This window comes from Brassica napus, chromosome A7 (assembly GCF_020379485.1).
Source record: "Brassica napus cultivar Da-Ae chromosome A7, Da-Ae, whole genome shotgun sequence".
NCBI lineage: Eukaryota > Viridiplantae > Streptophyta > Magnoliopsida > Brassicales > Brassicaceae > Brassica > Brassica napus.
In genome coordinates, this window is record NC_063440.1 from 23690460 (window position 1) to 23703641 (window position 13182).

General features: G+C 37.0%; 2 protein-coding genes across 2 annotated transcripts; one reads left to right on the forward strand and one right to left on the reverse strand.

The window, feature by feature from the left end:
- The first annotated feature begins 4260 nt into the window (after positions 1-4260).
- Positions 4261-6943, forward strand: LOC106354055 (fructokinase-like 2, chloroplastic). Its single transcript, XM_013793901.3, has 5 exons — positions 4261-4609; positions 4756-5093; positions 5162-5817; positions 5896-6367; positions 6447-6943. Exons 1-5 carry the CDS (start codon positions 4569-4571, stop codon positions 6794-6796), a joined length of 1857 nt encoding a protein of 618 aa, XP_013649355.2. The 5' UTR covers positions 4261-4568; the 3' UTR covers positions 6797-6943.
- Positions 6944-7272: 329 nt separating this feature from the next.
- Positions 7273-12888, reverse strand: LOC106354056 (serine/threonine-protein kinase dst1). Its single transcript, XM_013793902.3, has 18 exons — positions 12049-12888; positions 11885-11973; positions 11698-11805; positions 11489-11596; positions 11259-11349; positions 11014-11066; positions 10820-10882; positions 10437-10481; positions 10184-10219; positions 9616-9671; positions 9389-9470; positions 9031-9156; positions 8824-8935; positions 8435-8585; positions 8071-8290; positions 7780-7980; positions 7622-7707; positions 7273-7530 (listed from the first exon to the last, which is right to left on the reverse strand). Exons 1-18 carry the CDS (start codon positions 12662-12664, stop codon positions 7431-7433), a joined length of 2343 nt encoding a protein of 780 aa, XP_013649356.2. The 5' UTR covers positions 12665-12888; the 3' UTR covers positions 7273-7430.
- Positions 12889-13182: the final 294 nt, after the last annotated feature.

Below are 13182 nucleotides of genomic sequence, written 5' to 3' on the forward strand. Positions count from 1 at the left end.
CTAAAAATAAGATTTGTAGATCTGTATTAGGAAGTAAATAAAACTAACAAAAACTAATAAATTATAATATGTATTTAAATTTTATTAAATAAAAATATGTATTTAGTTAACTTTTATTAAATAAAATATATATTTAATTTTTACTAATAAGATGGCCTAAATATAAACATAAATTCATGAAATTGAAGATGAGATGTATTATATACATGTAATTTTTTCCCTAATTGGTCAAGGCATAACTATATTTTGATTGAAAGTACACTATCATTCGGTAACAAAAAACGAAGATATTGGTTTTTGGTGATATATGTTATGCTTTCGGAAATCCAAGATAACACTATAAATAACATTTACTTCTCCATTCAACTTTTCTTTTGTTTCTATTTCCTTCCTCATTTACTCTTTTCCATCTTTGACGCTCTCTTTCTTCTACGCGATTATATCAGTTCTTATTGGCTGAATAATTTAACATGGACCAACTACAAATCATAATTTGAAAGGGTCCATCAGCATAATTTTTCTTTTTGGAGTTATATAGTCACACCTTATGGTTGAAATTTGAGATAGGACAATAATATGTTTTAGCATGTAATCCCTAGTAAAAGAAAATTGAATTGAGAAGTGGGCTTTGAGTTAAATCAAAATTAAAAAGGGTATTTATAAATGTTCAAAAAGAGAAACTTGAAAAGATAGTGAAGAAAGAAGGAGCTCTAGAATGGATTCCATCTTTTGTGCGTGCACTGCCCCACAGGGAAATTGGACGTGGACAAGTGATAAATCATACGTCTCTTTCAGTGACTATATATATATATATATATATTTTTTTTTTTTTGCATTCTACTTCCACACACATATCAGCTTACGACAGTTTTATTTGATTAAAGTTTCCTCCTAGTATTTCGAACTAATATATCCATAGATTGAGTTGATATTTTTCTCTAACTACAGGGTTCAACAATAGTCAAAATAATAAGCCAATAGTCAAAACATTGATAACAGGCTCTAGTTTGAATTCTTATTTCTTACACCTCACGCTACCTAGTTCTAAAATCTACAGTTTTATCAATGATGATATCTCATTTTATTAGTACGTACTTTGTAATAAAAACAGTTAATTAAGATGCACAATAAAAATGTATCTTCCAGTTTCTATGTATCCATTTTCATCAATAGTAAGTCTCATCATTGGATTATGACGCAAATGTAAAATATTTCCATATTTTTGGCTTGAAACATCCAGAGATGTAATGAAAGATTTCACATTAGTAACTGAAAATAGAAGATTAGTTGTATATCCTAGGGTAATTGTGGACTAGAAATTCTGCATCCACATAAAGGTGATTGAAATTATATTTGTTGAGAAAAAGAAGTTTGGGACAATGACTGCGAGAGATGGGACGATTGCCCAAAAAGGTAAGAAGGCTAATAAGACATTAGGGTTTAGTCAGGTTTCCATGCTCGTATAACTTCATTACTCCCTCTCTTTAATTAAAGCTTGCCTCTTTACCCTCTATCTAGCTATCTATTTATTACCACACCCATTATTCATGCATCCACTACTTTATACTTAATAACAATTTTCATATATGCTCTCTTTTCTTGTCGTCTACCAAATTTTCTTATGCCTAATTTTAGCATGGCTTATTCTATTCGATATTTACAGATGACTAATTTGCTTCGGGTTATGAAGGGAGTGGCGCTTAGATTTTAAAGTTAATGGCTGAATCCTTTAGAACTTTTACATTATAGTACTATTATAGCTTAGAGGAGAATAATTTGATGTAGTCTATTACAAAAGTAACTGACCATTTAGGTATATAGATACATGAATATAAATCATAACAGCCTATATAAATTGAGCGTGGAGAGCATGATCATGAGTACATTTGCATGTTGTATACGGGTAGTTAGTTGTGCATTTAACTACAATTTATGACCAAATAATAATCGGTTCAACAACGATGCATCTATAAAAATTATTTACAAACAAATTTGATTATAATGTACAACCGATCTATATATAGATGTACAACGGCAACAGTCAGCTAAATAAAAAAAACTTCGTATGAAACTACATGCAACTTTTGGTTTAATGTGTTATGTGTGTATATAATAAGTTACCGTATTACATAAAAGTTTATAGCTATATTTTACAATTTCTTTCGAGATTCTTTCCTAATTAGAAAAAGAAGGAATTATAAAAGTAAGTTTTAAAAGCAAAGTCAAAAGGAAAGTCTACCAAACCCACTTGAGTTTGAAAGAAACACACAACGCTAAGAAGCATCACAGTTCACATCACAAGTAGAGAGCTCTCTACTCATTTAACTCACAATTCGCAGCTTCTACTCTTCCTTTTCCGGAAACCCTATCGAGCTTTCTGATTTGACTTGTCTTTATTATTAGTTATTGTTCCTAATCACTTTCCATTATGTGTTTTCAATTTAGACAACATATCATTACTTGATCTTTCTCATACCACTTGTGAAAATGTTCTTAATACATACTCGTCTTTATCTTCAGCCTCCATTTTCGTTTTACTTAGAGCATCTCCAATGTACATCTTTATATTTTCCTCTAAAATAGAGATCTCTATTATAGAGGTGGATTTGCTCCAATGTATGCCTCTATAATAGAGTTCCTCTATTTATAGGGGAAAATATAAAGATTTGCTATTTTCATCTCTAAATATAGAGGTAAAAAGTAAGATTCCTCTATATTTTCCTCTAAAATATAGGAATTCTATTATAGAGGCATACATTGGAGCAAATCCACCTCTATAATAGAGATTCTCTATTTTTGAGGAAAATATAGATATAAAAATAGAGGTGGGTTGGAGATGGTCTTAATATCTGTTTTGTTATTAGAACATATTTTGATTCTGTTTTTTTAAAGGCTTTTACTGAAAATATTTTTGTTTAGTAACAGCTGGATGGAATTAAAAAGAAAAGAAAAACAGAAAAATACACAAAGGCAAAACCTTAGATAACCGGGTTTGGTACGATTCTCTAAACCAAGTAGATAACGGAATAACATGAGTCGTAGAAGCTCGCCGGAGCCTACCGCCAGAGACATTCGCCATGTCAGCTAAAACCATCGTCCACCGGAAAAACTGAAAGACCTTTTTTTTTTGAAGATAAAACTGAAAGACCTTGAACTAGAAAGAGAAGCAATTTTCGATGAAGAACTCAACCGAACCAGCTGAGCTAAGGTGGCACAAAACAACCAAGCCAAAACGCCGACGACGAGGACACAAGATCAGATGAACGTGAGTTTAAATGGTTTTTTTTTTTTTTTGGAACACACGTGAGTTTAAATGGTTAAACTCAATTATTTACAACAAAATAAGAAGGGTTTAAAAGGGTTAGATCACATGATTATTGGACAGCCCAATTTTTTTTTAAATTTACGTTAAATTTATTTTGAGAAAATAATTTACCCTAAGTTTATTCCGAATCTTAATTTTCCAACAAAATTCCAAAATCGTACATTTGCAAATTTATGAACACTAGGTGTTTTGACCGCATATGCCAACATAATCTTTTTATAAATATTTATTAATTTATGTCTTATTAATCTAAAACTCGCATAATACGTTATTATTTATGTTTTCATATAGCAAAACAATATATATAAGAATTATCTTATTTTTGTAAATATATTTTTGATAATTTATTATATTATTTAATTTTTAAGATTTAATATACTAAAATTTTAATATTATAATAATATAATTCATTTTCGATTATATATAAAATTTATTAAGGACAATTTTAAATTAATAAATTAGTGAATCAGTTAGAAACTAATAATAAATCAATAACCTAGATAAAAATCTAAAACATAATAAGAGTATGAAAAGTAATAAAAACTCACTAAATATTTAATATAATATATAAATTAAATATTATTAAATTAAAATTTGTTTTTAATTATATATAAGATTCATTAAGGGTATTTATTAAATTAATAAATTAGCGTCTCAACTAAAAAATAATAATAAATCAATGATTTAACTAAAATTTGATAAAAATATGACAAATAAACAAAATTATTTAAAATTATGGATAACATGAAAAATCAGTAATTTTCAATAGTATAGATATTTGCTCATATGTGTGTGAGTTTCCTGTGGGCCGAGTAATATTAAAACCTTTGTATTATGCCTTTGGGCTTTAAATCTAACGGGTATTGATCATCGGGTTGACAAAAAAACACCAAATCAGTATTAAATAGATTTTAAACCAATACACTGTATGTTGGGTCAACCGAATAATATTAAACTAAACCTATTATAGTACTATAAAGTACGAGACGTGATGACGTTTTGTCACTTTTAGCAAAGAACGCTTGCCGTTTTATCGAAGCGCTAAAACCCCCTGAACCTCATCCTCTTCGCAGCTACCTCCCCAGTCCCCGCTAAGGCCTCTCCTCTTTCAGGTTGGAGCGAGAGCTTAAACCCCAAATCTCCTATCAAAGTTCGCTCTTTTGGGTTTCACGCTTCTTCGGACTGTATGGGTTGCAGAGTTTAGTCTCAGTACAAGTTCGTTTAATTTCTGAAAGAGCTCTTCATGGCGTCTCTCTCCTTCACTCAGTTCCTACCATTCCCCAGGTCTCTTTCTAATATTTTTGGAGTTTTCTTACATGGGTTTTTATCGATTCGCTGCAGAACTACTTGTGTTCTGTTCTTTGTGCCCAGAAATGTGATAAAGTTTTGTGCTTTATGGTTTTGCTCATAGTCGTGCTTGATTCTCTCAGATGCAATTCAGATGTTATTCCTTGTCTCCTACCACTGGGCTTTGTGAAGTTTCGAGGTGAGAGATTGAACGGGAAGCAAGGCTTTTTAGTGGTTGCTGGTAGGAGAAAGTTATCAGAGTCTGCACCTCTTGATGAAGACGATGGTGGAAACGGCGCTGTTGGGGGAAAGAAACCAACCAAAGCTCCTAAGAGGAGTGGTGCGAGAACAACGAAGAAGAAGGTTGTAGCGAAAAAGGATGAACCTTTAGAAGAAAGCTCTCAGCTTTTGGTAGATAGTGATGATGTTTCAGACAACGAAAGCGACACAAAGGATGAGCCACGGAGAGCTAGAAAGAAAGGTAATGTCTTTCATTATTTGTTCTCAGTTTGATGATTTCCTCAAATGTTGATTTCAACGCGTTTACAGCTTCACCAGCAGCAGCAGCTTCTTCTGATGTGGAGGAAGCAAAAACCAAGAAGAAAGTTAGAAGAAAGAAGACTACTAAGAAAGATAAAGAAGTAGAGGAAGGTTTAGTTACATATGATGAGGCTAGTGATGTCGAGGAACCTTTGACTGTTGAAGCCACTGATGCTGACAGTGAAGGAGAAGAGATTGATCTAAGCAAACACGAAAGCGAAGATATTAGCCACACATACGGATGGCCTCCTCTCGTGTGTTGCTTTGGATCTGCACAACATGCTTTTGTGCCATCAGGGAGACCAGCGAACAGGCTTTTGGATTACGAACGACAAGAAAGGATGAAAGACGCGGTGTGGGCTCCGGAGAAGTACATCAGAGCTCCTGGAGGATGTGCAGGAGGTGTTGCTATTGCTCTTGCGAGCTTGGGTGGTAACGTTGCTTTTATGGGCAAACTTGGGGACGATGACTTTGGTCAAGCCATGTTGTATTATCTGAATGTGTGCAAAGTCCAAACGAGATCGGTGAAGATTGATAGTAAAAGGGTCACTGCTTGTTCTACTATGAAGATCAGCAAGAGAGGTCGCTTGAAATCGACTTGTGTCAAACCATGTGCTGAGGATTCTCTTTCTAAATCTGAAATCAACGTTGATGTTCTCAAAGAGGTAAAGATTGTCTGGGAGATTTTGGAATATGAACTCATTTTCTTGTTCACTTATCTCTTCTTCTTAACTTTATTGCAGGCGAAAATGTTCTACTTCACGACGCATTCACTGCTGGATAAGAAGATGATGTCAACTACATTACAAGCCATCAAGATATCAAAGCAACTAGGGAATGTCATTTTCTATGACTTGAACCTTCCCTTGCCTCTATGGCAGTCTCGGGAAGAGACCAAGAGTCTCATACAAGAAGTGTGGGATCTTGCGGACGTCATTGAAGTCACGAAACAGGAGCTTGAGTTCCTTTGCGGAATCGAGGCAACTGAGCAGTTCGATACTAAAAACAATGACAGCAGTAAGTTTGTCCATTACGAGCCGGAAACAGTGGAGCCGCTTTGGCATGAGAATCTCAAGGTTTTGTTTGTGACCAATGGCACTTCTAAGATCCATTACTATACCAAAGAGCACAATGGTGCTGTTCTTGGGATGGAGGATGTTCCCATTACTCCTTTTACTAGGGATATGTCAGCATCTGGAGATGGCATTGTTGCAGGTACATTTTGACTTTTCTTTGTTTTTTATAAGTATTAGATAGTTATGTTGAGGATTAACTGAACTACATTCTGTTTCAGGTCTGATAAGAATGCTTACGGTTCAGCCAGATCTTATGAATGATAAAGGGTACTTGGAGCGGACAGCAAGATATGCAATTGAGTGTGGAGTTGTTGATCAATGGTTGCTGGCGCAAACTCGAGGATATCCTCCAAAGGATGACATGGAAGAAGATGAGGATGGTGATGATGAAGACGAGGAAATGGAATCAGATCCAAATGGTATAAGATCGATAACAGAGAGGGAATACCGAACCTCAAAGCCTTATGACGAACCAGATGGTCCATACGTTATGAAACCAGAAGAGGAAAGGGAGTACCGGAAGCTAGAGCTTGTTGGTTCAGTGGGTGAAGATGATGATAGTTCTTGATACTAATAAGTTTTGATTCTTTTTTTTTTGTTTGTTAGTTCTTTTCCTTGTTCACATCTTAGAACATCTCAGTAGTGCGTAAACTTTCATATGTTTCAATATTTCACTCACCATTTCAAGCAGTACAAAATCAACTATGTTTCAATATCTCTTTTCTAGCAACTCTACTGCGTCCTGGTAGAGAACTTCCTGTGAACTGAGGAAGGCAGTTTGAATCTCAGGTCCTTTTGTTTCCGGCTCAACGGTCTGCCTTTGCTTGCAGGATCTCTGTGTTCCCTCACATCTGCTATTTTCCAGATACAGATCTCTGATTCTGCAACTACAGACTCCAAAAAGAACACTGCACTCTTTACTGCTTTCCTTGAGTTTGTTTCCTTGTTGAAGCTTACTGGATCGGCATCTCCTTGAATCGATGCAAGTCCTCTGTAACTTGCAGCAGCCTCTCTGGCCCTGGAGATGATACCTTCACGGTGAAAAAGAAGAATATGCATTTCATTTCCGTAGCAAATTTGCAAAGAGGATACAAAACTGTTTGTTTTACAGAGGTAAAAGAGAGAAAAAAAAGTTCAGGAAAACTACTTATTGAGACAGCCTAAATACAAACAGTAGGCGGCAAATAAGAACAGAAACAGTATTAGAGGCGAAGAATTGTGCGAAGAGTATCGCACAGATTCTGAATAGTTTGTTGCTCTTGCGTTGCTTGCATTTCCTGGAGCGGCATCTCCTCGTAACACCTGCGGATCCAAAATTTCACAAAATGGGTTTCTAAACTTATAGGCTGACGTAAACAAAACACCCATCAAAACCAGTTGGCTATATACGTACGCTCTGTGGTAGGCTAATACTTGTGCCAGATTCATCAGTGGAGGGCTTGACGTCAGTCTCTGGTATACACTTGGAGGAAGAGGCATCTGCATTCCATTTCATAGTCCCATGTTATGTTATATAGAACTCAAGAGAAAGGGAGGAGATATAAGTTTGACCTCGTTTTGTCCTCTTCTTCCCTTTTTAGATTGGGGATCGGAAGTGAAGAGCTCCTGAAGCGCTTCAACAGCTACAGTTCTATTCCCATCCTGTTGCATGCCTCCGATCATGTTCTCTGACAAGAGTGCAATTGGGGATATATCTGTTGCTCTCAAGAATGGTATGGGTACAGTGTTTCCAGCTGCGTAGATTGACCACAACTGCTATGTGCCAAATTTATCAGGAAACGAAACAGATATTAACCATACAAAAATGCATTGAGAAGACTGTAGAAAAAAGAATTTACGGACCTTATCTTGCAACGCAAAAGCTTTCTTGCCAACAGTTTCACTCTTCAAGGTAACGCCACTTGCATCACTGCCACCTTCGGTCTGTGTTCCAGATATGCTATTCAGCTTCGTTTTATGCTCAAGAGATATCGAAACTGATGGTGGAGTTCCCCGCACGCTTTGTGAGGTTGATTTGTCAACTGGAACGTCGGTAGCAGGAAGCTTCTTCTTGTCATGGATCCTAGCCACCAGTATCAAGTACATCATCAGATACTGATCTCGATATTAAACAGGATGACACCAAAAGAAATATAATCGCATGTTTGTTATCAATTGGACATGTTCCCAGAAAAAGAAAACCAAAAGGGTTTCAAAGATTAAATACCAGGAGCCAGCTACTTCATCTCCTGAGAATCCGACAAAAACGCCATCAACCTGAGAAGGTGAAGATTCTTTCTCTTTGGCAAGTTGAGCCCCTGAGTAACTCTCTTCTGTCTCATCCTCACCATGAACGATCATAGTTCCAAAATCACCACCTGACAACATGAGCCAATGCAAAGCTTAAGTTGGTGCGCTTTGAAAACCAGGATGAAAGAAAATTCACAACAGCGATCCAATCGTGTGCTAACAAGGCTGCTGAAGAAATCATCAAAACATCACCCGCAAGAGTTTACTATACATCGGCAAGAAAATGCACTCGATAATTCTCATGATGGCAAGGAAATGCAAATTGTCAACTTGTAAATTACTACGTAACAGTCTGTAAGTACTAGCCTTCTCCTGTGCTTGTTGGAGGTGCTTCGGTGGTATTTTGATATCCATTATTAGGATGTTTATACGGAACAGTAATTCCCATCTCATCACTTGATTTTGGGCCCAGTGTTGACTGTAACAAAATTATAATATAACTTAGACAACTATAACTTGCAAAGATATTCGGAAAGAAGAGGGGTAGACTAAGAGAGATGACTGTTTACATACAGTGTCCTCCGAAGAAGCGACAACATTTTGCGCTTGCAGAGCCATTGAAGCTCTGATTTGTCTAGACTTCTCAATCTTTGGCGACATTGCGGAAGCCCCCATTTTACATCTCTGAACAAATTTGTGCTGAATTTTAAACAAAAAAAAGTAAACGGCATCAGAATAACAGAGAGATCTTAAACACTAAATAGCATAGCTGTGAAAGTGGTGGTAATTCTGACAACTCAGGTTGAAGATATCCTGATAATGAAAAGAAAGAGTCAAACACTCACACTTAGCTGAAAAGATAGAAAACGAGAGCATAGAGACACACATACTAACGATCTCTGGCGTAAAGCAAAAGATTATCATAGTTCACCTTGAGCATCTCATCTGCAGTTGGGCGAAGGCGTGGTTCCTTGGTGAGGCACTTTGCAACAAAATCATGAAAGACCAGAGACCTGCAGAGGGTAGCAACTAAAAGTTGAATACAACATAAGATACTGCAAAGATCTCCCTTTAAAGGGAATTGCTTGGATGATGTAGAAAATTCTCTTCTGCCTTACGACAACCAACGTGACAATTCTCAAGAGGTTGAAGACGTACCATTTTTCTTTATCTTCAAGCATTGGAGCTGGCTCGATCGATATCATGAACAAAACCTAGCAAAAACGGATGCCTGAAATGAGATAAAAGGGTTCACAGAAGAACTTTATGCACCACCAAGTAAGTAAACAAACGAAAATTTCATTCTTTTACCTAACTCACTACTAATCAACCAAGAGAAGACCTTAAAGAGCATTTCAAGGCCTCCATTTTCTAGCCTAACAACTCTTATGTTTATGAAAATTTCTTGCAAGGTCTATACAGAATCCCATTTTAATACAAGCTGCTTGGCATTGAATTGATAACAGACCAGCTCAAATCGCTTAAAACTAGAGTTAATGAACGGTCTGAGCCAACCACATTTATAGAAACCCTTGAAACGAAGCCAAACTCAACCGATGTGCAAGGAATTGTTATAGGTTTGGCCTAAGTCCAGATTCGCTTCATTCCAATTTTCCACAAAAAAAAAATTCATAACCAGAAGAAAAGAAAAAAAAGAAGCAGGACTGCAAAGCATCTGATCACTTGGAAACATAATAACAAAAGCAAGATGGCTTATTATACCAACCCTCATCGGATGAACTGCAGATCTTGGAGGAAGCCCCTGTAAAGCAGCACAACTAAACGTCAGAAGGCAACCACAAGAAGATTAAGATTAATAAATATGCAAGAAGCGAGTGAAGTGACGAGTGCTCAAGTGTGTAATGAAAGTGTACAACAATTTTCTTCATTTTCCCTTAAAATGTCAGGTGAGAACTCAGTACAGTTAAACTACCAACTACAACACAATTGTAGTCCTGAAAGAGGTAATTTCAAATTACCTCTGCCATCTCAATTGCTGAAACACCAAGAGCCCATACATCCACCTGTAGTGAAGAGTCCAAGTGTCATCAAGGAGAAAAAAAATCAGTGATTCCACTCTTTAGATACTTGTGCAGCTATAGTTTCTAACTGGCTATACATCAGACCCAAATTTCTCAATCAATAGGATCCGGTAGCGCTGGTTTGCACAACCATATTTGGTAAAACGGTAATTACTTTCTTTAAGAGATATAATACTAGGTTAGTGGACGTGAAGCTTGAACTTCAGAATTCAGATATGGAAGGAACCATTGCATCAGTCATATAATCTGAAGTTGTGTACATTGATCGAAAAAATTTACGGAGTTTAGCAGACAAAATTATTTTCAAATAGGAAGCATACCTTCCCATCATAACGGTTTTCCTGAATAACCTCAGGGGCCATCCAATGCGGAGTCCCAATGAACTTCAAACAAGACAAAACATTAACGAATCTCACCATCAGGCACAAAACATCTTCAGGGTAAATTCTTTTCCAATTAATCAAAGGCAGCTTGATGAATTAACCATAGCAAACTTTATTCACCAAGTATTTACCGTGTTTCGCTTAGACATAGTCCGCGTAAGTTGAGCTGCAACCCCAAAATCACCTGTAAAGATCAAGGAATTAAACTTTAGAATCAGTTTGCGGTTGTAAAGCAATAAAAAGAATTTTTAATTAACAACTGATAAGGCCGAGCTAGATTTCAAGCTTAAACGCATAAAAGCCAGCATGTGCAATAGAAACAACATATGTAAACGCCACTCTTCAAGTAGGTGGATAATTCCCCAAGCTAACTTACCTAACTTGACCTCTCCTTGTTCGGTCAACAAGATATTTCCACCCTTGATATCTCTATGGACTTTGAATATTGAGTGCAAGTATGCAAGGCCCTACATATAAGACGTAGAGACAAACAGAAGTATTAGGGCCTGTGACAAGTTGAAACAGATGTGTTCAAGCAGCGAAAACGCCAAGCATCAAATAAAGGAAACGATAAACCAGCTTTCCTCTTTATGCTTCTATCTATACCTTCAACGCCTCTCGACAAATATATGCAATCTGATACTCCTCCAACGCCTCCTCGGTAACGTTCATCAAATCAGTAACGCTTCCACCTCCACAATACTCCATCACTATCTGCCAGACGACACAAATTAGTGACTAGAAAGAGACTGTATCCTCAAAACCAATACATAAACCACAAAAGCTACTAATTCTATGGCACAGATGCTGCTCACCCAAAGATAATCATCTCCTTGGAAACTACCAAGGTAACGGACAACATTCGGATGATTACACTGCTGCAGCATCTCAATCTCACCGCGAATCTCCTCATACCCCTCCTCCTGTTAAAAAATAAGAAGCATGAATCACACTGAGTGCTTTAACATTCAAACTTAGGCCAAAGGACAAAGCTTTCAATACCCCTTCGGTAAGTGAAATGACTTTAATAGCAACAATCTCAGACGTTTTCAAATCCCTAGCTTTGTAGACAGATCCATATGATCCTTTCCCTGCCAACACACAGATCTCCAGTTTTCAACGGCTGAGAGATCATATAACTAAATCTTTGAGAATAGTAACGTTACCAAGCTCGTTGAGGAACTCGTATTTGGTGGTGGGATCTTCTCTAACGCAATCGGGAAGGGACGTGGTGGACATCTTACTGCTCCGCTGCTGCAACGAAGAGGTGGATTTACGGTTGTTCTTGCCACCGAAGCTCGATTCCTGCATACTCGCTACAGCTCTTCCCATAGTTGACAGATCCGTCTCCTTCTCCTTCTCCTTTCCCTTTTTAGACGAAGAAGGCTTCACCACAACGAAGGTACCGTACTCTCCCTCCTCCTCGTCGGAAGAAGATTCTTCATCTCCTGGACTGTTCTTGCTGTCCTTCTTCACAATCATGGTGCCGAAGTCTCCGTCGTCGTCGTCCTCGTCGTACGACGCGCCGCCGCCTCCGAAGTCCTTGGGGAGACGCTTGAGAAGAGGAGGGAGCGTAGAGTCTTCGTCGTCGTCTCCTTCGACGTCGCTGTCGCTCTTGTAGACCATTGTAGCGTATAAATCGACGGTTTCGTCTTCATCGGGTTTGTCTCGATCTCGGCGTTGATCGGAATCGGAGTCGGAGTGAACTACGAATGTGGAGTAGAGGTCGGGGGTAGGATCCGGTTTCCGGCTCCGACGAGATCTCGGCGAGTTGTGATCCATCGTTGGGCTCTACAGTGGTCCCGGAGAGCAAAAGAGTGCGGCTCGTAATCAAATTAAACGTAATTTCTAAAAATAAAAATTTCAAACTGGAATATTATAGACTTGCATTCATATTAGCCAAATTCATATAGCTTATTGTCGACAAAAAATATACTAGAAACATAAACTTTTCGGTAAAAAATATACTAGAAACATCAATTCAAACTTTTATATATCTCATTTCATAATAGAGTTTATGTTTGGAATAAAAGAAGTGGACAACTCTAAAGTTTGTGTTTTAATTGATGCGTCTTATTTATGCTCTCGTGCTTCATCAGTTCCTCATTCTAATGTTTTATGTTTTAGATATTATTGAATGTTGGACCTTTAGAAAATCTTATGGCAAACAAAAAATGTTTAACTAAGTTAGAATTACCTATTTGTGAGATAATGTAGATTTTATTCAGCATTTAATTTTATACTATTTTATTTTTATGACAAGATGCTAATTTTAACTTTTAATATCATGTACGATATGG

What these genes read in the sequence shown, in the direction of transcription:
- LOC106354056 (XM_013793902.3), bottom strand. Translation starts at nt 12,664, where the DNA reads ATGGATCACAACTCGCCGAGATCTCGTCGGAGCCGGAAACCGGATCCT. An exon ending in AAAACCGTTATGATGGGAAG is followed by an intron (nt 10,482 to 10,819) that starts GTATGCTTCCTA and finishes TCTTCACTACAG; the next exon opens with GTGGATGTATGGGCTCTTGG. An exon ending in CTTTTGCGTTGCAAGATAAG is followed by an intron (nt 7,981 to 8,070) that starts GTCCGTAAATTC and finishes GGCACATAGCAG; the next exon opens with TTGTGGTCAATCTACGCAGC.
- LOC106354055 (XM_013793901.3), top strand. Translation starts at nt 4,569, where the DNA reads ATGGCGTCTCTCTCCTTCACTCAGTTCCTACCATTCCCCAG. An exon ending in CAGTTCCTACCATTCCCCAG is followed by an intron (nt 4,610 to 4,755) that starts GTCTCTTTCTAA and finishes TGATTCTCTCAG; the next exon opens with ATGCAATTCAGATGTTATTC. An exon ending in ACGGAGAGCTAGAAAGAAAG is followed by an intron (nt 5,094 to 5,161) that starts GTAATGTCTTTC and finishes ACGCGTTTACAG; the next exon opens with CTTCACCAGCAGCAGCAGCT.